The sequence below is a fragment of the Aquarana catesbeiana genome, linkage group LG06 (assembly GCF_042186555.1).
Source record: "Aquarana catesbeiana isolate 2022-GZ linkage group LG06, ASM4218655v1, whole genome shotgun sequence".
Taxonomy (NCBI): domain Eukaryota; kingdom Metazoa; phylum Chordata; class Amphibia; order Anura; family Ranidae; genus Aquarana; species Aquarana catesbeiana.
This window is the reverse complement of record NC_133329.1, coordinates 56,932,005-56,955,069: the sequence shown is the minus strand read 5'-3', so window position 1 is coordinate 56,955,069 and position 23,065 is coordinate 56,932,005. Positions and strand designations below refer to the sequence as shown.

Genomic DNA, 23,065 nt, shown 5'->3' with positions numbered 1-23,065 from the left:
CTAAATCCGCCATCATGCTCTTCACCCACTGCGCCAAACAAAAAGGGGCGGGGAATAGACTAGAAAGAACGTCAGGGGCGGGCGGAGTTACATGCATGCCCAGTGTGTATAAAGCGTAACACGCGTGCGTATTACGTACGATCTGTGAGCGGAGGAAGGAGCATTGGACGCGCCGATCATAAGAACGAAGGTAAGAGACAAACTTGTGCCTATACTGCTTCTAGATTGAGGCCTATATTGTAACAAGATTAGGAGAGTTTTGTCTGACATTAGGCTTTGTCTTGTGTTGTGTCTTGCAGTGAACATGGATATCTTACTGAAAGACAATGACTTCATGTCAGTATTCATAGATATGCTAAGGGAGCTGCCCTGTCTGTGGGAGATTAAACACCCCCATTTCAAGAACCAAGCAAAGAGGAAGGCAGCACTGGAGCAATTGTGTGAAATTGTGAAGCAGGTGATCCCCACGGCAGACATCACCTATTTAAAGATATTAATTGGTTGCCTGAGGAGCACATATCTAAGGGAGCGCAAGAAGGTCCAGGATTCACAGAGATCCGGAGCAGCAGATGACATCTATGTCCCCAGGATGTTGTACTACGACAGGCTGCACTTTCTGGTAGGCCAGACTGAACCCAGGCCATCCCTCTCAAGTCTTCCTTCCACGCTTCCTTCCCCCCGGCTGAGGCTTCTGACGCCCAACCTGGGCCCTCCAGGCCACATGTGGAGGAGCCCAGATTGAGCCAGGTATAGCATTCCTCTAAATATTTCTGCTTGTCCAATCAATGATGTTAACTAGATGTTAGTTGGGAGTAGTAATTTATGATTGTGATTGATGAAGCAAAAACTAAAACCATGTCCCTTTTTCATACACAGGGAAGTCTCAGCCAGGAGGTGGCCGGGCCGAGCCGGCTGGCTGATCTGCAGGTCCCTCCACCCCCCCTGAAAAGAGAAAGTGGCAGTAGGAGGAGTGCCCTAGAGGAGGCTGCTATAGGATTCTTTTGGAGGGCTACAGAGGTCCTGGGAGCACCCCACACCATGGAGGAGAACATTGCTGCCTTCATTGCATATAAAATGCAGAGGATGGAGGAGGGCCAAAAAGCCATGTGTGAGGCCCTCATATCGGAGGCTCTGGAGAAAGGTATGAGGGGCCAAATTACACCTCAGACACACCTTTGGGATGGTCCTCCTCCTCCTCCTGCAGGTCCTCCTCCTCCTCCTCCCTCTCCTCCAGGTCCCCCCAGTCCTCCTCCAGGTCCCCCCAGTCCTCCACCTCCTCCAGGTCCTACTCCTCCTCCTGCCACATCTCCAACTGCACAGCCACAGCCCGGAAGGAAGCGTGGAAGGAAGACCAGACAGTGATTGCCCTGGGTTCAGTCTGGTCGGCCAAAAAATGCAGCCTCTTGTGGTACCACAGCCTGGTAAAATAGATGTCATCTGCTGCTTTCCAGATCTCTGCGAATCCCGGACCAGACTGCCCTCCCTTAGATATGGACTCCTCAGGCCACCAATTTTGATGTTGAAGAATTGATGTCTGCCGTGGGGGTCACAGGCTTCACTAATTTCTCCTGTTGATCCAGTGTTGCCTTCCTCTTTGTTTGGTTCTGAGCCCTTAATAAATGATTTTTGTTTTGAATTCTACTCTCCTATGTGTTTTACTTCAAAAAAGACAGTTGGTTTGTGAGGATTCAGGTACATTTCAAATATACAATGTGAAATGAACAAGGGACACCAACACCAAACAATCTCCTGGAGATTAAATAATAAAAGATATCAATGGTGTTGGGGTAACTTGACACACAAAACACACACAAAAATATTCTGGAGTAAAAATAAAAATAACATTGAACAAAGATCAGCCTTGAAAAAAATCCAAACATTAAAGAAAAAAAAAGGCTGAAAATACAAAAAAAAAAAAAAAAAATGTCAGATGTGACAACTAATAACAATATATTCAGGGAATCCCACTAAAAAAACACAAATAAAAGTTTGTGAGAAGTGTGTGTGAATATGAGCAGCAAAACTACTTAATTCTTGTCACATTATAAAGAAGAAGAGAGTGCGCTGTATTAAACCATTTTGAACATTGCAGCGTGACGAAAGTGCTGTATCCATTGCGAACGCTAAGTTTACCAGAATGAGCTGTCCCGTCTCGGAATTTCTTCTGAGCATGCGTTGCACTTTGTGCGTCGGAACAGGCCACACACGGTCGGAATTGACGCGATCGGATTTTGTTGTCGGAAAATTTTATCTCCTGCTGTCCAACTTTGTGTGTCGGAAAATCCGATGGAAAATGTCTGATGGCGCCCACACACGGTCGAATTTCCGACAACACGCTCCGATCGGACATTGTCCATCGGAAAATCCGACCGTGTGTACGGGGCATAACAGCGCAGCACCAACATTACATCACATTCCCATTTAGTAATAGCTACTTAACAAGCTTCTTTAGACACAGCGGAATATTTAAAAGCTTTAATATTTCATTATAAGGGAATGCTGGAAAGGTAGAAAGTAAAAAAAAAGCCAAGAGTCTGGCTGGCTGGTTGGTTTGGTTGGCTCTCCTCAGTTCTTGAGGTCACTTGGAGCCATCTTTACAGTAGTAGCAGCCGGGTTGGCTGCCCCAGTGGAAGCCGATGCTGGTCAGGACTGAGGTGGTATATCGCCCGCTAATGTAGCGTAGTACAGTCCCCTCGAACAGTGGAAAATCGTTGAAGCTTGTGCCTGATGGTTGCCCAAATTTAAATATTCTTCCACGGCTTGTCACGAAGACCAGCTCTTTTACATAGGATGCAACTTTCCCTGATACCTGAGTGATGTTTTCACCACGGTACAGCAGGACCTCAAAAAGAGTACCGGAGGAGCTTCCATAATAAGGTGCCCAGATGCCACCATATTGGAGCTGGATCCTGGAGAAAAACGATATAAAGAGATGAGAAGAAAGACTAAGCAGTATTATAATTTTTCCAATGCCGCGTACACACGGGCGGACTTTTCGATGGACTAGGTCCGGTGGACTTTGACGGACTTTACGACGGACTTTACGACGGACGTTCGAATGAACGGACTTGCCTACACACGATCAACCAAAGTCCGACGGATTTGTACGTGATGATGTACAGCCGGACTAAAATAAGGAAGTTCACAGCCAGTAGCCAATAGCTGCCCTAGTGTTGGGTTTTTGTCCGTCGGACTAGCATACAGACGAGCGGACTTTTTGACAGGACTCGAGTCCGTCGGAAAGATTTGAAACATGTTTCATTTCTAGGTCCATCGAACTTTTGGGGAAAAAAAGTCCGCTGGAGCCCACACACGATCGAAGTATCCAACGGAGTCTGGTCCACCGGATCAAGTCTGCCGTAAAGTCCGCTCGTGTGTACGCCGCATAAGGGTTGTGATGTAAGGCTGAAATCAGAGCCCTCTGTGTTAAAGCGGTGTTCCAGCCTTTTTTTTTTTTTTCAGCAACTACAAAAACATTATAGCTGCTGACTTTTAAGGGCACTTACCTGTCAAGCGAGCCCGTGATGTCAGCCCCCTGAGGCCAATCTGTCCATCGGATCGGGTGCCGGCGCCGCCATCCAAAATAAGGGAAACAGGCAGTGGAGCCTTGCGGCTTCACTGCCCGTTTCCTAATGCGCATGCGCGAGTCGCGGGGCGCTTTGTGAATGGCCCTGTCGTCTTCTGGGACACACACATGTCCAAGAAGACAACGGGGCAGCTCGCCGAAGAAGAGGAAGTAACCGAACAGCTCCGCGGAATAGGCAGATTAGGAAGACTGCCTAGCAACAGGCGTTTCTGGTAAGTAAAAAAATTGTTTTTTTTTCAAATTTTTTTTATAGATTTTTTTGGAGAATGTTAATGTAATTTTTTATTCTAGGGTGGACCTCCGCTTTAAGTCCATGCATGCTCAGTAATGTATCTTACAAGTATGTCACTCACAGAGATCACAGTACTCCCCCTGACAATGCCTTCATCTGCTTTTCTCTCCAGGAGGTTGGCGCTATTTTTGTACAAGCATTATCCAGGGTCACTATCTACTTCCTGGAGATGATGGCCAGTGATGGCCGCTCCATTAGGGCCGCAGGGGCGCCGCCCCATAATCCATGCGCTCAGCCCCTAATCTACATGCAGGGCACTGGATACATGGATTTCAAAGGGTTTTTTTTTAAGCACATGATTAGAGCTTGAGGCTCTAATTGGCTTCAAAAAAGTTGTGCGACATTAGCAAATTAATATTCGCTAACGTTTTACTGCTTCTCCTCCCGGCAAATCAGGAAGCAGGTCCTGAGACCCGATTGACCGTGAGTCTTAGGACTTCCAGCCAATTGGGTCTCAGGACCCACTTACTGCTCTGCAATGGCCCAGGCTCTTCCCTCGGTAAGCTGGAGCGCGGAGCAGCATCGGCCTCCTAAGGTAAGGCCACTGATCGCTGACGTCCGTCTCCCGCGTGTGGGGGGGGCAGGTTTGTTTGCCGCCTCCACCCAAAATATTGAGCACCAGCCACCACTGATGCTGGCTCAGAGAGGACACAATCATGTTAATCCTGGTGAATGTGCAGTTCTTGGCTGTGTTCACAAATGTCTCATACACATCACCCCCTGCTGTAATTTCTCACCTTGTCGCTTGCTACAAAGTTACAATGTTGCAGTATGATCACTGGGAGAGAGGAGACTGAGGAAATGCTACCTCCTGCCTGCAATACACTAATGACCTCAGCTGAGCCTAGGCAATTTACGTTACAGATTTGTACATGAAATGTGCTGAAGATGTTGATGTGATAGAAAAGAGATAGTGTGAAGTCCTTACCCAAGTACATGGCTGGGGTTCTCCCTGACGCGAATGCCTGTTATTTGCCCGTTCAGTTGATCCGAAGAGTAGGAGAAGATAGTACCTCCACCAGCTCCAAACTCCCCAGTGTAGGAAGAGAGCCGCGACTGAACTACAAGGGTGAAAAAAATGGAGAGCAATCAAACAGGAAGGTGTCTCCTACTGGAAATGTGTATATTGCATGTGAGTATACATATAGTGTACAGAGAGATTGCTGTGAAAGCAACTTAAAATAGGCACGTCTTAACAAAATGAGTGTGGTTTTAATCAAATATGTTGATATTTGAGGTTGGAGATTTAGGGGATATGTAAACAATAGGGATGAGCCGAACACCCCCCTGTTCGGTTCGCACCAGAACATGCGAACAGGAAAAAAGTTTGTTCGAACACGCGAACACCGTTAAAGTCTATGGGACACGAACATGAATAATCAAAAGTGCTAATTTTAAAGGCTAATATGCAAGTTATTGTCATAAAAAGTGTTTGGGGACCCGGGTCCTGCCCCAGGGGACATGAATCAATGCAAAAAAAAGTTTTAAAAACGGCCGTTTTTTCAGGAGCAGTGATTTTAATAATGCTTAAAGTCAAACAATAAAAGTGTAATATCCCTTTAAATTTCGTACCTGGGGGGTGTCTATAGTATGCCTGTAAAGGGGCGCATGTTTCCTGTGTTTAGAACAGTCTGACAGCAAAATGACATTTTGAAGGAAAAAACTCATTTAAAACTACCCGCAGCTATTGCATTGCCGACAATACACATAGAAGTTCATTGATAAAAACGGCATGGGAATTCCCCAAAGGGGAACCCCGAACCAAAATTAAAAAAAAAAAAATGACGTGGGAGTCCCCCTAAATTCCATACCAGGCCCTTCAGGTCTGGTATGGATATTAAGGGGAACCCCGGCCAAAATAAAAAAAAAAAATGACGTGGGGTTCCCCCTAAATTCCATACCAGACCCTTCAGGTCTGGTATGGATTTAAGGGGAACCCCGCGCCAAAAAAAAAAAAAAAACGGCGTGGGGTCCCCCCAAAAATCCATACCAGACCCTTATCCGAGCACACAACCTGGCAGGCCGCAGGAAAAGAGGGGGGGACGAGAGTGCGGCCCCCCCCCTCCTGAACTGTACCAGGCCACATGCCCTCAACATTGGGAGGGTGCTTTGGGGTAGCCCCCCAAAACACCTTGTCCCCATGTTGATGAGGACAAGGGCCTCATCCCCACAACCCTGGCCGGTGGTTGTGGGGGTCTGCGGGCGGCCCCCAGATTCCGACCCCCCCCTGTGTGAAATGGTAAGGGGGTACAAAGTACCCCTACCATTTCACTAAAAAACTGTCAAAAATGTTAAAAATGACAAGAGACAGTTTTTGACAATTCCTTTATTTAAATACTTCTTCTTTCTTCTATCTTCCGGCTCTTCTGGTTCTTCCTCCGGCGTTCTCGTCCAGCATCTCCTCCGCCGTGTCTTCTATCTTCTTCTCCTCGGGCCGCTCCGCACCCATGGCATGGGGGGAGGCTCCCGCTCTTCTCTTCATCTTCTTCATCTTCTTCTCTTCTTCTTTTCTTCTTTTCTTCTCTTCTTCTCTTCTTCATTTTCTTCTCCGGGCCGCTCCGCAATCCATGCTGGCATGGAGGGAGGCTCCCGCTGTGTGACGGCGCTCCTCGTCTGACAGTTCTTAAATAACGGGGGGGCGGGGCCACCCGGTGACCCCGCCCCCCTCTGACGCACGGGACATGACGGGACTTCCCTGTGGCATTCCCCGTGACGTCACAGGGAAGTCCCGTCAAGTCACCGTGCGTCAGAGGGGGCGGGGTCACCGGGTGGCCCCGCCCCCCGTTATTTAAGAACTGTCAGACGAGGAGCGCCGTCACACAGCGGGAGCCTCCCTCCATGCCAGCATGGATTGCGGAGCGGCCCGGAGAAGAAAATGAAGAAGAGAAGAAGAGAAGAAATGAAGAAGAGAAGAGCGGGAGCCTCCCCCCATGCCATGGGTGCGGAGCGGCCCGAGGAGAAGAAGATAGAAGACGCCGTGGAGGAGATGCTGGACGAGAACGCCGGAGGAAGAACCAGAAGAGCCAGAAAAACCAGAAGAACCAGAAGATGAAGGAAGATAGAAGAAAGAAGAAGTATTTAAATAAAGGAATTGTCAAAAACTGTCTCTTGTCATTTTTAACATTTTTGACAGTTTTTTAGTGAAATGGTAGGGGTACTTTTGTACCCCCTTACCATTTCACACAGGGGGGGGGGCCGGGATCTGGGGGTCCCCTTGTTAAAGGGGGCTTCCAGATTCCGATAAGCCCCCCGCCCGCAGACCCCCACAACCACCGGCCAGGGTTGTGGGGATGAGGCCCTTGTCCTCATCAACATGGGGACAAGGTGTTTTGGGGGGCTACCCCAAAGCACCCTCCCAATGTTGAGGGCATGTGGCCTGGTACGGTTCAGGAGGGGGGGGCCCGCACTCTCGTCCCCCCCTCTTTTCCTGCGGCCTGCCAGGTTGCGTGCTCGGATAAGGGTCTGGTATGGATTTTTGGGGGGACCCCACGCCTTTTTTTGGGTTTTTTTGGTGCGGGGTTCCCCTTAAAATCCATACCAGACCTATGGAATTTAGGGGGAACCCCACATCTTTTTTTTTTTTTAATTTTGGCCGGGGTTCCCCTTAATATCCATACCAGACCTGAAGGGCCTGGTATGGAATTTAGGGGGACTCCCACGTCATTTTTTTTTTAAATTTTGGTTCGGGGTTCCCCTTTGGGGAATTCCCATGCCGTTTTTATCAATGAACTTCTATGTGTATTGTCGGCAATGCATTAATAGCCGCGGGTAGTTTTAAATGAGTTTTTTCCTTCAAAATGTCATTTTGCTGTCAGACTGTTCTAAACACAGGAAACATGCGCCCCTTTACAGGCATACTATAGACACCCCCCAGGTACGAAATTTAAAGGGATGTTACACTTTTATTGTTTGACTTTAAGCATTATTAAAATCACTGCTCCTGAAAAAACGGCCGTTTTTAAAACTTTTTTTTGCATTGATCCATGTCCCCTGGGGCAGGACCTGGGTCCCCAAACACTTTTTATGACAATAACTTGCATATTAGCCTTTAAAATTAGCACTTTTGATTTCTCCCATAGACTTTTAAAGGGTGTTCCGTGGCATTCGAATTTGCCGCGAACACCCCAAATTGTTCGCTGTTCGGCGAACTTGCGAACAGCCAATGTTCGAGTCGAACATGAGTTCGACTCGAACTCGAAGCTCATCCCTAGTAAACAATTAAAACTAAGCACATCATGAAAAGATGCATAAGGAAAGGTGACCTGCTAGAATCGGTCCACCAATTCTAGTGTTTGGTGGTTGCTGGAGAGTAAAACACTTGATAGTTTCCTCGGGGGACTTAGCTGGTGACTTCCTGGCTCTGTACCCTTACCATGCTCATTATGAGGGGTTCCCACCATCCCTGCAATAAGTCCCCATGCTTACACACCTGCTGTGCCTATTATAAGGGGTTCCTACCATCCATGTGCTGAGTCCCTGGGTCTGTACACCTGCTGTGCCCATTGTGAGGGGTTCCCACCATCCATGTGCTGAGTCCCTGGGTCTGCACACCTGCCGTGCCCATTATGAGGGGTTCCCACCATCCCTGTGCTGAGTTCCTGGGTCTGTACACCTGCTGTGTCCATTATGAGGGGTTCCCACCAACCCTGTGCTGAGTTCCTGGGTCTGTACACCTGCTGTGTTCATTATGAGGGGTTCCCACCATCCCTGTGCTGAGTTCCTGGGTCTGTACACCTGCTGTGTCCATTATGAGGGGTTCCCACCATCCCTGTGCTGAGTTCCTGGGTCTGTACACCTGCTGTGCCCATTATGAGGGGTTCCCACCATCCCTGTGCTGAGTCCCTGGGTCTGTACACCTGCTGTGCCTATTATAAGGGGTTCCCACCATCCCTGTGCTGAGTTCCTAGGTCTGTACACCTGCTGTGCCCATTATGAGGGGTTCCCACCATCCCTGTGCTGAGTTCCCAGGTCTGTACACCTGCCGTGCCCATTATGAGGGGTTCCCACCATCCCTGTGTTGAGGTCCTGGCTTTGTACACCTGCTGTGCCCATTATGAGGGGTTCCACCATCCCTGTGATGAGGTCCCGGGTCTGTACACCTGCTGTGCTTATTATGGGGATTCTCACCATCCCTGCTGGATTTTTGGTTAATTTCTATAATGTGGAGAGCGGCTATTTCATTCAAATAGGGACAGGTGAGTATGAGACTAAGAAGGGGAGAGGGCTACCTTACCAAGGGTCCAGCTACATTTTTAAACAAATAAAGTGGATGGTGGCTCTATCTCCTGGTTAACATTACCAGTCTTCTGATTTAATTTGTTGCTTGGGGTGACCCTTTAATTTATTTTCGATTGATTTAAATTAAATAATTTATGAATTATTATTATATTCCTCTATCCCTGGGTTCTGTTTGAGGTGGAAGGGGAACTTGTTTGATGTGGTTCTTCTGGGTACACCATCTGCATGGAGTTTGTACATTGTTTATTTGTAATTAGCTCCTTACAAATATTTCTGCTTCCTCCCACAATCCAAACACCCCCTAGTAGAATAATTGGCACCTGACCACACTGATTCCAAACAGGGTGAATGGTTCTATGTACCTTGTGAAGCGATGGCTAATAATATGTCAGCACTAGATAAATAGTTGAAATAAATTATCATCGTCAATCATCATTAATCAATCATGAACATCAATCATCATCCACTAGTACAATAGATTTATAGGGTGCTGTAATAACTCATACTCACTTTTTGATGCTGCTGTGGAGCCCAGCGAGAAGCACACACACAGGATGGTCAGCATCTTGTCTTTTTTCAGTTATCACCTAGAAGTTATGTGTTATAGTAATACAATTTACTGTAAACCAAAACCATAATTCATACAATACAGACCTTCATTGGGACTACCACCTCTGACACCCCAAAGGCAGGATAGCACCTCCAGAGCCAGGGGCGGGCTAGCCCTTCACCCCAGGGCTGAGTCCATGGTGAAGGAGTTTATTGGTATAAAGATTACAAAAAATTTTATCCAACAAATGATAAATTTCATAATTCATACCCCAGCAGAAGTCTTAGAGGACGAAACGCGTCGGATCTGTTTGTTTTACCCTAACCATTACCTACTGCGCTATCCAGCCCATTTTGAGCCTAATTTTTACTGCCCAGTTTTTATCATTTGTTGGATAAAATTTTTTGTAATCTTTATACCAATAAACTCCTTAACGCTTCAAACGGATTTACACCATGTGGAAGTTTTTCTTTTGTTCCTTGCCCCTTCATGTGGATGGTCGTTGATGAGGTGGTATCTGGCTGATGATTGAAGCTGGTTCGAAAGGACACCTGGGTCCGGTCCAACCCACTCAGAGACACACCATCTGGTGATATTTTCTGCTCCTTCTAGCCAAGTCTACCGGCAGGATCCAAATCCGAACAACTCTACTGTTTGATCTACTACACCATTTCACGGTACAAGCCTTTCTGACTCACCGCCAACGGCCTGTGAGTCCACCCTGTCTGGTAAGGACATTTTATGTTTACCTGCCTGAGATTATATTGTCATGTTGAGAGAAGATCTTACCCCACATGCAGAGATGTTCCTAACAGTCCCTGTTTAACACATATGAGGACCGGGAGCACCTACAGTGCCACACAGACACCGTGACCAACTCATTCTGCAGTGACGGACACTAATATTTCATATATTTATTTGTCTGATACACTCAGGGATTTGGGACTACATAATGAGTCTGATAGACACATACTGTTGAATTTACCTATACTACATCTATGTGTGTTATTCATAATATATTCATTTTGATCCAGTTTTTAGGTCATTTAATTATTTGGGTCACTTCAGTCACAATAGATTCACTGTATCACGATTGATTATTATGAGTTATATGTAGTTTATTCTTCAATACTCCTTATATTTATTTTTCACTAGTTATTTACTTTTCATTGTTTCTGAGGAGATACCTCTGTATTTATACTTTTTGAGAATATCAGGGGTTCAACATTAGGGTAACGACCCCCTCTTTTATATTATCACTACATACTGTATTTTGTTGCTTTTTCACTAATACCTTACTAGCGCCACACTTTGTTGTTCCTTATATATTCACAATAGTCAGATTGTTGTGTTGGCGGCTTCATTTCTTCCCCCCTCTCAATGAGAGTTGGCGCAACATTTCCCACACATATTCCTACAATATATTTTTTACTAGTAATGGTGGTGATCTGCGATTTTTAGCAAGACTGCGACATTGCGGCGGACAGATCGGACACTTTTGACACATTTTTGGGACCATTGACAGTTATACAGCGATCAGTGCCATAAAAATGCACTGATTACAGTGTAAATGTAACTGGCAAATGTAAACATATGTGTCAGCACACGTCCCTCACTCCAAAACAATCGAGTATTAATCTGCATGTTTACCCCCTAAGCATATATCCCCCCCTCCCAATTCCACCTCCCTACTGAAATTCCCTCTTTCCCAGCACAAATCTTTGCCCCCCCAGCTCAAATCCTCTCTCTCCCCATATGCCCCCAGCATAAATCCCTCCCCAAAAAGAACATTTTTTCCCCCTCCTAGCACAAATCCTCTACCCCTCAAATGTCCTCCCTGAGCACAAATCCTCTCCCCCCTCCCATTCCAAATCCCCTCCAGCACAAATTCCTTTCCCTATCTATCCTAGCACAAGTCCCTCCCTCCCAAAGTTCCCCTCCTAGCACAAATAATCCCTGATAGCACAAATCCCCCCCCCAAAAAATAAAATTCCCCTTCTAGCACAAATCCCCTCCCCCCTCTACTATATCATGTTTTCTGGCACAAACCCCCAAAATTACCACTCCTAGAACAATTCTTACCCCCTGCTCCTCCCCCCAAATTCCTCCTTGCAACACAAATCCCATTCCCCAGTCTCCTTGCAGTACCTCACATGATACCACAGTGCCCAGGGCAGCTTCCCCTCCTGCCCACCCCTTGTCCCAGCCCTGGCATCAGGATTTTATCAGGACAATCCATGACTCGTTTCCGGTTTGGCTTGAAGTCTCACGTCTCTTTCTGCAACAAAGTTCTTTACAAGATGTCTATTTTGAAAGGGTGATCATTGCTTTTGATAATTATTGTGGATTTGTTTTTATTAATTGCTTTTAAATTGTATTAATAAGAGAAGATTGTTCATTTAAAGGGACAATACACTCTATGTATGTATTCTTAACTATGAAAAGTCTCATATGTTGCTCTCAGCCTCCTCAATTTCCTTCTCTTTTGCTGCTGTGATCTGACTTCCTGTTAGAAGGTGACTACATTGGTGACTACGTTGGTTCTTCATGGTCCCACTGTATTTAGGAACATAGCCACCCTCTCTTGCTCCCTCCTTGCTCTTGTTCCCTCCTTAGACTATAACCTCCTATATGTTCTCCATTGGCCATTGTGGAAACTTCAAGATCTGTATCTTTATAATAGAACCATGCGTAGGCTACATTGGACATTTGCTGTCAGAATTTCCGACAACAAATGTTTGAGAGCTGGATCTCAAGTTTTCCAACAACAGAATTTGTTGTTGGAAGTTCCAAGCGTATGTATCCAATTCCGAGGCACAAAATTCCACGCATGCTCGGAATCAAGCAGAAGAGCCCCACTGGCTATTGAACTTCATATTTCTCGGCTCGTCATACGTCTTGTACGTCACCGCGTTCTTGACATTTGGAATTTCCAACATTTGTGCGATCATGTATACAAGACAAGTTTGAGCCAACATCCGTCGGAAAAAAATCCATGGTTTTGTTGTCGTAATGTCCGATCGTGTTTACTCAGCATAAGAGAAGCAACCCTGTATATGGTATAATTATATATATATATATATCTATCTATATATCTATAGATAGATATATATATACACTGTATCTATATATATATATCCTATGAGCTACATCAACTGCTGGTGCCATGACTGTTGGCTCTCGCTGAGTTCCACCCATAAGGAAGGACTCTTTTCATTGCTGTTCATGGTAGAAGAAGCCTCAGTGGACGCACACATCACTGAGAGCATGAACAAAGTTTATGTGAGTCGGTCAGTGCTGATCATCCTTTCATCCCACATTATCCATGATTATAACTCAGGGTCAAGCTATATAATTTTTTTCATATATGGCATTGTTAACCCCCCACTGGAACCCCAAAAATAGTTTTCAGGCTTTGGGGAACCCTTACCTCAACTAAGTCATTAGGGGTGAGTGGGAAAAATGACGCTTACATTGGTAGTCAGTGAGAAGAATGCTCCTTACATTGGTGGTCAGTGGGAGAAGGAGGAGGACACACTGAAGGAGCTGAGAAGAAGGTGGGGGTCCTGACTGTGTGGGTCCAGGCCCTGGTTAGAATGTGGATGTCTTTAGACTGAAGATTATTGATAGTTTTTGGGCGATTGGAAGAGCCAAGGGGAAACTTAAAGGATTGAAAGCTGAACACAAATCATTCAAGGCCAAATACTGCCAGGCCTGGAGTAAGAATTGTTTAGCCATGAAGCCAGAGTTACAACAAATGGATGAAAAGATTAAGAAACAATCTTTATTACTGGAAAGTTAACATCCAGAAGTGGTTCTTTTACCAAAAAGTTTGATAATGAGAGGAGATGTCCAGCCAGACATCAGCAATTTCCGTGGATCAGCAGCCTCAGGTAACAGACAACCCGGCTCCATCTGCCTCTGCACCTTTCTCCCCATGTCAGGGCTGGGAATCGCTAGCGGAAAGCAGCCATGGGGTTGAGAGTGAGCACGGCACCCTAAAGTTCATCCAGCAGATGGAGTCACCCCTGAGGGCAGACAGTTTTGTCTTTTCTGATGATCCCTCAGAAGTTCCTAAAGAGGATGAGCAGAGGAGATACAAACCAGCTAAGCCAGTGCAAGTGGAGAAATCTCAGTACACCATGCTGCCTTCAAACATATCTGACCCACCGGCTGTGATGGATGTTGCCTGTGGAACTTTCTGCTGTGGAGAAACCCTGTGCAGACATGGAGAGAAAACCGCTGACAGGTGTCACCAGTAGTTCCTCTACAGGCAAGATGGCTGTCACCTCCAAAGAGTCTGCTTCACCTGACCCTCTGTGGGTTCCAGAGCTAATTGATGCTGGTGGGGGAAGGGATCAGCACAGTGCACCATGTGGAGTGGAGGCATCCATGGAAGTCTCCTGTAATGATTGTGAAGATGGCGGGCCAGTGAAAAGTCTGAGTGTCTGACATGGCAAGCTCCCGACTTATCCATATCTGAAAATACTTCGGCAGTGGCAGGTGACAATGGAGGATATCAAGCCCCTCCCAAGGAAGCTTCTGGAGAAGAGGATTTTAGGCTCTGCTTTCAGTGTGTAACTGGCCTTAATGGATTGCACAGGCTCCGTAATGATAGAGGCGTTGCATCTAATCAATTTGGAAAGAATCCCTTTGAAATTTAGGGATAAAGCCTGGTTCGCTTTCCATAGAAGGCTCTATGTGAGAGGGAACCTGAAGCAACCCCCTGTGGATGGTTGGGATTGTCCTAGAGCGGAGTGTGTTGGTAAAGTGGAGTCTATAGACCACTTTTTGCTCCAGTGTCACTTGTGAAGAATGGGAAGGGAAGATTGCTCCTTACATTGGCGGTCTTTGGAAAGAATGCTCCTTACATTGGTGGTCAGAAAGCAGAATGTTCCTTACATTGGTGATCATAAAGCAGAGTGCTCCTTACATTGATGGTCAGTGGGAAGAATGCTCCTTACATTGGTGATCAGTGGGAAGAATCCTCCTTATATTGGTGATCAGTGGGTAGAATCCTCTTTATATTGGTGACCAAAGGGAAGAATGCTTCTTACATTGGTGGTCAGTGGGAAGAATGCTCCTTACATTGGTGGTCAGTGGGAAGAATACACCCCTTATGTTTGTGCCCAGACTGCCACCCTTACACACAGCTAAAAAAAAATAATTGTAGTCATGCTGCTGGCTTTGACAAGTGGCATTTGCCCCAATGTTTTAGGGGTTCTGTTAGATGGGAGGTCAGTCAGCCACACTAAAGAATCCCTAGCAACCTCTGAAGGGACCCTGGTTGAGAATGACTGGTCTAAGATAACAAGTGGTACTCCCAGTAAAGGTCTGAATTGTTGTATGAATTATGGTTTTGGTTTACAGTAAATTGTATTAATATAATCCATATCTTCTAGGGTGATAACTTAAAAATACCAGGATGCTGACCCTCCTGTGTGTGTGCTTCTTGCTGGGCTCCACAGCAGCTTTGAGTGGTGAGTATGGGTTATTACAGCACTCTATACATCTATTGTACTAGTGGATTGTGATTGTTGATGATTGGTTAATGAGGATGTTTAATGATGATGACTGATAGTGATTTTTTTCCCGCTATTTATCTAGTGCTGACACTTTATGCATTACTTCATGAGGTACATGTAGCGCTGACAACTTTTGTTTTTAGTCATAAGTGTGTTATAAAGGTATAAGTTGATCTAGTGCCATCTAGTGGACAATTAAAAAGGTACAACACTTTTATGTTTCATGATTAAGAGAAGTGACATGGAAGTGATTGATTGTTTACTTCTGAACGTTAACTGCGACCTACCCACAATGCTCCTGGACAAGAGAAGAACTGAACTGCATTATGGGAGGATGTAAAAGGTTTGGGAGCGGCCATCTTAGGCCTCTTGTTCCTAGGACGTGTGGCCTGCCAGCAGGACTCTGTGGGTGTGTGTGTCCCACAGGGTTGCGGCCTACCTTGTGAAGGAGCGGAGCAGCAGCAAGGTTCCTGCCATCGTATTACAGTGTGCTGAAGCAGCAGAAGTGATTGTTCCGGAGACCAGTGGGGGAGGTAACCGAGGACTCCTGGTCTTTAGTAAACGGAACAGTGTGACGGCGTGGTGGTGGCTCCATACGGACGGAGAACTGCTGAAACTGAGACATCTATCTGCCGGATCCCGTGTAGTGAGAGGGTTAACACCTGGAAGTTTGTTTAATACTACACACACACTTAGAACTTTTACAGATTGTTGCTGGGACCGATAGTCCCACGGAACAAGTTGAGTTGGAAAATATTACATTTGCTTAGACTGCAATATTCAAGAGCTGACACTAGATGTCTGTCTTCTTCGTATAAGAACACTTAATCAGTTTGCTTGATTACAATTGCCTTTTTTGTATTACCTTACACAATTGCCTTTTTTGTATTACCTTACACTGCGCAACACCTCAGAAGAACTCTCTGTGGATTACAATTACCATTTCATAGCTAGTGAAGATTGAAGACGTCAAGACTATTGCCCCGTACACAGATTTTCCGATGGAAAATGTGTGATAGGACCTTGTTGTCGGAAATTCCGACCGTGTGTAGGCTCCATCACACATTTTCCATCGGATTTTCCAACACACAAAGTTTGAGAGCAGGCTATGAAATTTTATAAGAGATGAAAGCTATTGGCCACTGCCCCGTTTATAGTCCCGATGTACGTGTTTTACGTCAGCGCGTTCAGAACGATCGGATTTTCCGACAACTTTGTGTGACCGTGTGTATGCAAGACAAGTTTGAGCCAACATCCGTCGGAAAAAATCCTAGAATGTCCGATCAATGTCCGACCGTGTGTACGGGGCATATCTCTTTTATTGCAGGGCCCTGCATCTAGTTACAAAGGGTAGTGACTTTACGGTTTAGAGCAGGGGGAGCTCCCTGGTATAAATATATATTTAGATATATTTGTGTATGTCACCAAGACTGTCATAACTATTTACTATACTGTTACACTACATTGGTGTGATAGTGTAGTCACTGTAATAACTCTTTATATAAAATATATCATTTACCCAAAAAAGAAGTTATTTTGGTTATTACAGAAGTTTGTGTGCAGTGTTGTTATTTCTCCTGCAGGTGGAGCTACAAGCACCCAGGTAGAGGTAAATATAAATATAAGTGTATATTGTGGGTTAAAGTTGGTACTCATATCATTACAACACTGCACTACAGCTGTGTCAAGGGGATTGAACAACTTACGAGGGGTGAAAAGAATAGAGGACAGGCCCAATAATAAACCAGCAGCTCCACTGAGAGTTATTGCTACATACATAAAACCATTATATGTGTTTGGAATTCTTGTCATCAAGAGCCCCTCTTAATGGGCACAGCAGGTGTACAGACCTGGAAACTCAGTGCAGGATAGTGGGAACCCCTCATAATGGGCACTGCAGGGGTACAGACCCAGGAACTTGGCACAGGGATGGTGGGAACCTCTCATAATGGGCACATCAGGTATACAGACCTGGGAACTCGGCACAGGGATGGTGGGAACCCCTCATAATGGGCACATCAGGTATACAGACCTGGGAACTCAGCACAGGGATGGTAGGAACCTCTCATAATGGGCACAGCTGGTGTACAGACCAAGACATTGAGTGCAGGGATCTCGTTTTGGTAAGCTGTGCCTATTTAAATTGCTTTCACAGCAATCTTACATAGGTGGCTGAACTCTATGCACATACAATATACACATTTCCTGTAGGAGACTCCTCCCTGTCTGACCGCTCTTCTCTCTTGCACCTTTCAGTTCAGTCGCGGCGCTCTTCCTTCTCTAACGAGTTTGGCATTGGTGGAGGTACAGCTTTCTCTTTCTCTTCGGATCAACGGAACGGGCAAATAACAGGCTTTCGCATCAGGGAGACTACCGCCAATATAGTTGGGTAAGTTCCTTCAGAATATCACTCGTCTACCACACCAACATCTTCAGCACATTTCAGGTATACACATATAATTCAAATCTGTAATGTAAGTTCCTGTCAGGTGATTTTGTCTAGGCTGAGCTGAGGTCGTCAATCTGCTGCAGGCTAGGGGAAGCATTTCCTCAGTCTCCTCTCCCCTAGTGATCAGACTGCAACATTGTAACTTTGCAGCAAGTGATAAGGTGAGAAGCTGCAGCAGGGGCTCAACTGTGTCAGACGTTTGTGAACACCTCTAAGACCTGCATAGACACCAGGATTTACATAACTGTGTCATCTCTGAGCCAGCATCTCCAGAAAATAGATAGTAGCCCTGGATAATCTCTGAACAAAGATGGTGCCAACCGTCTGGAGAAAAAAGCAGATGAAGGCATTGTCAGGGGGAGTACTGTGATTTTATATATTTATTTCAGGTACTTGTATAGCGCTGTCAATTTACGCAGAACTTTACTTACACAATATACATTCACATCAGTCCCTGCCCTCAAGTAGCTTACAATCTAAGGTCCCTAACTCACATTCATACATACACATAGTAGGGCCAATTTAGGCAGGATCCTCTGTGATCTCTGTGAGAGGTAATAAATACCTGGAGGGGTTACACAGACACATTACTGAGCATGAAATGGTAGGCTCTGATTTCCGCATTACATCACAGCTCTTGGAAGCATTACAATACTGCTGGTTCTTTTTTCTAATATCTTCATATTGTTCTCTCCAGGATCCAGCTCCAGTATGGTGATGTCTGGGGGCCTTTTTACGGATATTCCATCGGTACTCTTTTCGAGGTCTTGCTGTTCCGCGGTGAAAACATCACTCAGGTGTCGGGGAAAACCGGCTCTTATGTGAATGAGCTGATCTTTGTGACAAGCCGTGGAAGAATATTCAAATTCGGGCAACCATCGGGAACAAGCTTCAATGACGTTCCTTTGTTTGAGGGTACTGTACTGCGCTACATTAGTGGGCGATACACCCCCAACCTCCTGACCAGCATTGGCTTCCACTGGGGCACCCAACCCAGCTGCTACAACTGTAAGGCTTCTAAGTGACCTCAAGAACTGAGGAGAGCCAATCGGAAGGCCAGATTACTTCATTGGCCTTTTGGCTTTTTTTTTTTCGTTTCATAATGCCTTTTGACTTTTTTACTTTCTTCCTTTCCAGCATTCTCTGAAATAATAAAGCTTTGAAATCATTTTTTGTTTTCTGTTATGTTTGTAGAAGCTCTTTAAGTAGCTATTACCAAATGAGAAATGTCCAAAAACTCAGTTATAGATACAGTATATTAAAATGATATTTTTATATATTTGCACTCACACTTACACTAAAATAATGTTCAGGTCTTGGGAACACCTGTCATGGAATGTTAGCAGATTGGTGGTCAGTGAGAGATATCCCCCTTACACTGGTGGTCAGTAGAAAGAATACCGTATTGCTCTGGTGGTTATTGGGAAAAATGCTCATTACACTGGTGGTTAGTAGTGATGACCTTTGGTTTGGCCCGACCAACATGCAGTGGCCATGTAGTGGAAAGAATGACCCCCCTTTACAGGCAACTAACATGATCATTAGTGATCAGTGAGGGACATTCCCCTTACACCAGTGGTCAGTGGAAAGAATGGTGGTTATACTGGTGGTTATTGGGGAGAAGGCTCATTTAATTGGTGGTCAGTGGTGATGGGCTTGGGTTTGGGTTCAGTCCGCAGCCAAGTTTGTCTGAACCTGGGAGTTAGCTGTCATTGTTGGGCTGTCACACTGGAGGCTATTAGTTTGTCACAGTATATTGGTGGTCAATAAGAGATGTACCACTTGCACTGGTGGTGGAAAGAACATCCTGTTACATTGGTGGTTATTGGGAAGAATAGCCATTACACTGGTGGTCAGTAGTGATGAGCTCAGAATTGGGGTTTGGGTTTAGTCTGTACCCAAGTTCGTCCTAACCTGGAAGTTAGCTGTCATTGCTGGGTTGTCACACTGGAGGTTATTTGTGAGTCATACTATATTGGTGGTCAATGAGGGATGTCCCTCTTGCACTGGTGGTGGAAAGAACACCCTGTTATGCTGGTGATTATTGGGAAGAATGGCCATTACACTGGTGGTTATTCGGAAGAATGGCCATTACACTGGTGATTAGTAGTGATGAGCTTGGATTTGGGCTTGGGTTCAGTCCGCACCCAAGTTCGTCCAAACCTGGAAGTTAGATGTTATTGCTGGGCTGTCACACTGGGAGTTAGTGGTGAGTCATACTACATTGGTGGTCAATGAGAGATGTCCCTCTTGCACTGGTGGTGGAAAGAACACCCTGTTACACTGATGGTTTTTGGGAAGAATGGCCATTACACTGGTGGTTATTGGGAAGAATGACCATTACACTGGTGGTTATTGGGAAGAATGGCCATTACATAGTGTAACGAGCTCCTTGTGTACCACTCTCCCGACACTCCTCTGCAGCTATTGAATCAGATTGTAACGTCTGATGGTTTGGTCATCCAATGCTGCAGGATTAGAACTACAGCTATGTGCCGTTCTAACCCAGTTGTGATAGCTCAGAACAAGTATGTAAGTTCAAACAGGAATCTCTTTTATTGCAAAATACAGGCTTTTATACACTAAAAGAGGAGGTGCAGACCTCCTGCTCATATTACTCTAACAATACAGCTGTAACCTAATTAACCTAATTAACATGAGCTAATTAACTAATCCCTTTAGACAGCCTAGATGACTCAGACATGACCTTTAGGCCAGACTGGCCATCTTGTAGTTCAGAAAATCCAATCAACATTATCACAATAGCAGAGTTAATTAAACACAAACAACAATGGGGATCTAATGACTCTTAGATCCCATACTAGAGACTTATTTACAATACACATTTTAGCAGACAACAGACAGGTAGCTGGAATTGATGACATTAGCATTTAACAGAAGGAGTTCCAACCGTATGAATCATTCACTATTCCAATATGGCAAATCCAGGGTCCCCAGAGTCTGTGTGTCCTGGGGGACCAGGACCCGAATCCACAGTAATACCACCTCAAGGGTCTCCGCGCATACAGCTCACAAAGAACACCGTTCCCCCAAATGCCAGGGCTCACGATCAATCGGCAAGAGGCTAGCATACAGTCCCCTCCAAAAGTCTCTCTCCCGGCTAGGTCTGTCACGCATAGCTGGCCAGTAGTGATGAGCTTGGGTTTGGTTCTTCTGAACCCAGAAGAATGGCCATTACACTGGTGGTTATTGGGAAGAATGACCATTACACTGGTGGTTATTGGGAAGAATGGCCATTACACTGGTGGTTATTGGAAAGAATAGCCATTACACTGGTGGTTATTGGAAAGAATAGCCATTACAATGGTGGTTATTGGGAAGAATGACCATTACACTGGTGGTTATTGGGAAGAATGACCATTACACTGGTGGATATTGGGAAGAATGACCATTACACTGGTGGTTATTGGGAAGAATAGCCATTACACTGGTCTTTATTGGAAAGAATGGCCATTACACTGGTGGTTATTGGGAAGAATGGCCATTACACTGGTGGTTATTGGGAAGAATGACCATTACACTGGTGGTTATTGGGAAAAATGGCCATTACACTGGTGGTTATTGGGAAGAATGACCATTACACTGGTGGTTATTGGGAAGAATGACACATACACTGTGGTAACACAGATTGAACAGGAAGTGTGTCCTGAGAAACGATTGGTCAGTGTGTCCTGAGAAACGATTGGGAGTCCTAAGACTCCATTGACAATCGGCTCTCAGGAGCTGCTAGCTGCTTGGCTGGGAGGAGAACCTTATGAGGAAGATTACAAGGATGCGGGGTAGGGCTGCTGCTCCTCGCTCGGGGGCCTTTGCTTCTCCTCCCGGCCGAACAGGAAGTGGGTCCTGAGACCCAATTGGCCGGGAGTCATAAGATTTCCTGGCCAATTGGCTGGGAGGAGAATCAGGAAGACAATAGGGAATATTAATTTGCTATTGTCACACAACTGGGAGGGCTCGAGGCGCAGTGCTCTGCGCCCCGAGCCCACCCTTTTTTGAAGCCAATTGGAGCCTCAGGCTCTAAACATGTGCTTCACAATAAAAAAAACAACCCATTGGAATCCATGCGTCCAGCGCCCTGCATGTTAATTAGGGGCTGGAGCATGGATTAGGGGGGCGGCGCCTCTGCACCCTGTATGGATGGGTCCGTCACTGGTTACATCACTTCCACATTCAATGTGAAACATGTCATCACTTTCACACCTGCAGACCATGTAGTGTTTCCATATCTTTATCCAATCCCTTGTATCTGTACTATGTATCTCTAGTACATACGGTGTATCTCTATTTTCAAACTAGTCTTGCTTTTTAAAATTGTTCTGCTGCTGGACAACTGTGCACTGCATTATCCTTTAAGAACACACCTGCTTGTGCCCTCCATCTCTACTACATTATTTCCTAGTCTTAAGCTGGCCATACATGGATCAAAATTCAGCCAGTTCTGCAGGGAACTCCAGGGGACGCCTTTTAGTGTATTTGATTTTATTTTTGTAGTTTATACTTGTATCTGACATGTTTATTGCTGTTAGATTCTCAATAAGATCTGTTGTCCAATAATTGAAATTCTGGCACTTATACAGGATAATTTGACCGCTTGTCCTCTGTTTGTGACAGTGGCCCTACATTTATTGAGATCTGACATAGATCGAGAGGGACATCACCTCTTGTCTATTTTATTTAATATTAGGAACAATGACATATATATTTGTTATTTGTTAGTTTTTGTTTTTTCAGCATAGCCATGATGCACACTGACTTCCTGATTGGATCTCGTGTTTGTATTATTGGGATGTTTAATTTAATCTAATTTTATTAAATTCATATATATTTGTATTTTTGTTTTGGCGGACTTTTAAGATAGCCGCACCTGCTTTCATTCATGGCGCTTTCGTTTCCTGGATGATTTGTTTGGAACGCATGATGCGCTCCAATAGCTTCATGTCGTCTGCTTCCGTTTCCGAAGTGTACGCAATGATGTACGCATGAGGTCACGTTAGACGCTATCACGTGACGTGAGTCACGTTCGCGTCATCTACGGTGACGATTCGCATTGGGTGATTAGGAGATGAGGGCGTTCCTTCACCCTATGAGTGTACACTCTGAGACGATAACCATATTGAGGCTTGGTTTTGCTGAGGCTGATTTTCCACTCGGCACCCCATTGGTGAATCTCATTAAGCACGTGATCCTGAATGGAACGCACGCCACCAATCCAGGAAGTCAGCGTGCACGTTGCGGTAACAGCTGCACATGATAGATTATTGTAAGATATGTATAAAAGCGTGGTGGTGGCAGGTTGGCACATACCCCAGCAGAAGTCTCATTAGACGAAACGCGTCGGGTCTCCTTGCTGTATCCAGCCACCCACACCACGCTTATTTTATTGCGCTTTGAATCGATTCCATTT

The 23,065-nt window shown here is 45.4% G+C and overlaps 2 protein-coding genes across 2 annotated transcripts; one reads left to right on the top strand and one right to left on the bottom strand.

Annotated features, from left to right (window-relative positions):
- Nucleotides 1-2,475: 2,475 nt before the first annotated feature.
- Nucleotides 2,476-9,681, bottom strand: LOC141148456 (zymogen granule membrane protein 16-like). Its single transcript, XM_073635947.1, has 3 exons — nucleotides 9,627-9,681; nucleotides 4,807-4,939; nucleotides 2,476-2,909 (listed from the first exon to the last, which is right to left on the bottom strand). The coding sequence occupies exons 1-3, from the start codon at nucleotides 9,679-9,681 to the stop codon at nucleotides 2,579-2,581; spliced, it is 519 nt and encodes a 172-aa protein (XP_073492048.1). The 3' UTR covers nucleotides 2,476-2,578.
- A 5,355-nt stretch (nucleotides 9,682-15,036) lies between these two features.
- Nucleotides 15,037-18,808, top strand: LOC141147599 (zymogen granule membrane protein 16-like). Its single transcript, XM_073634829.1, has 3 exons — nucleotides 15,037-15,146; nucleotides 17,448-17,580; nucleotides 18,338-18,808. Exons 1-3 carry the CDS (start codon nucleotides 15,092-15,094, stop codon nucleotides 18,663-18,665), a joined length of 516 nt encoding a protein of 171 aa, XP_073490930.1. The 5' UTR covers nucleotides 15,037-15,091; the 3' UTR covers nucleotides 18,666-18,808.
- Nucleotides 18,809-23,065: the final 4,257 nt, after the last annotated feature.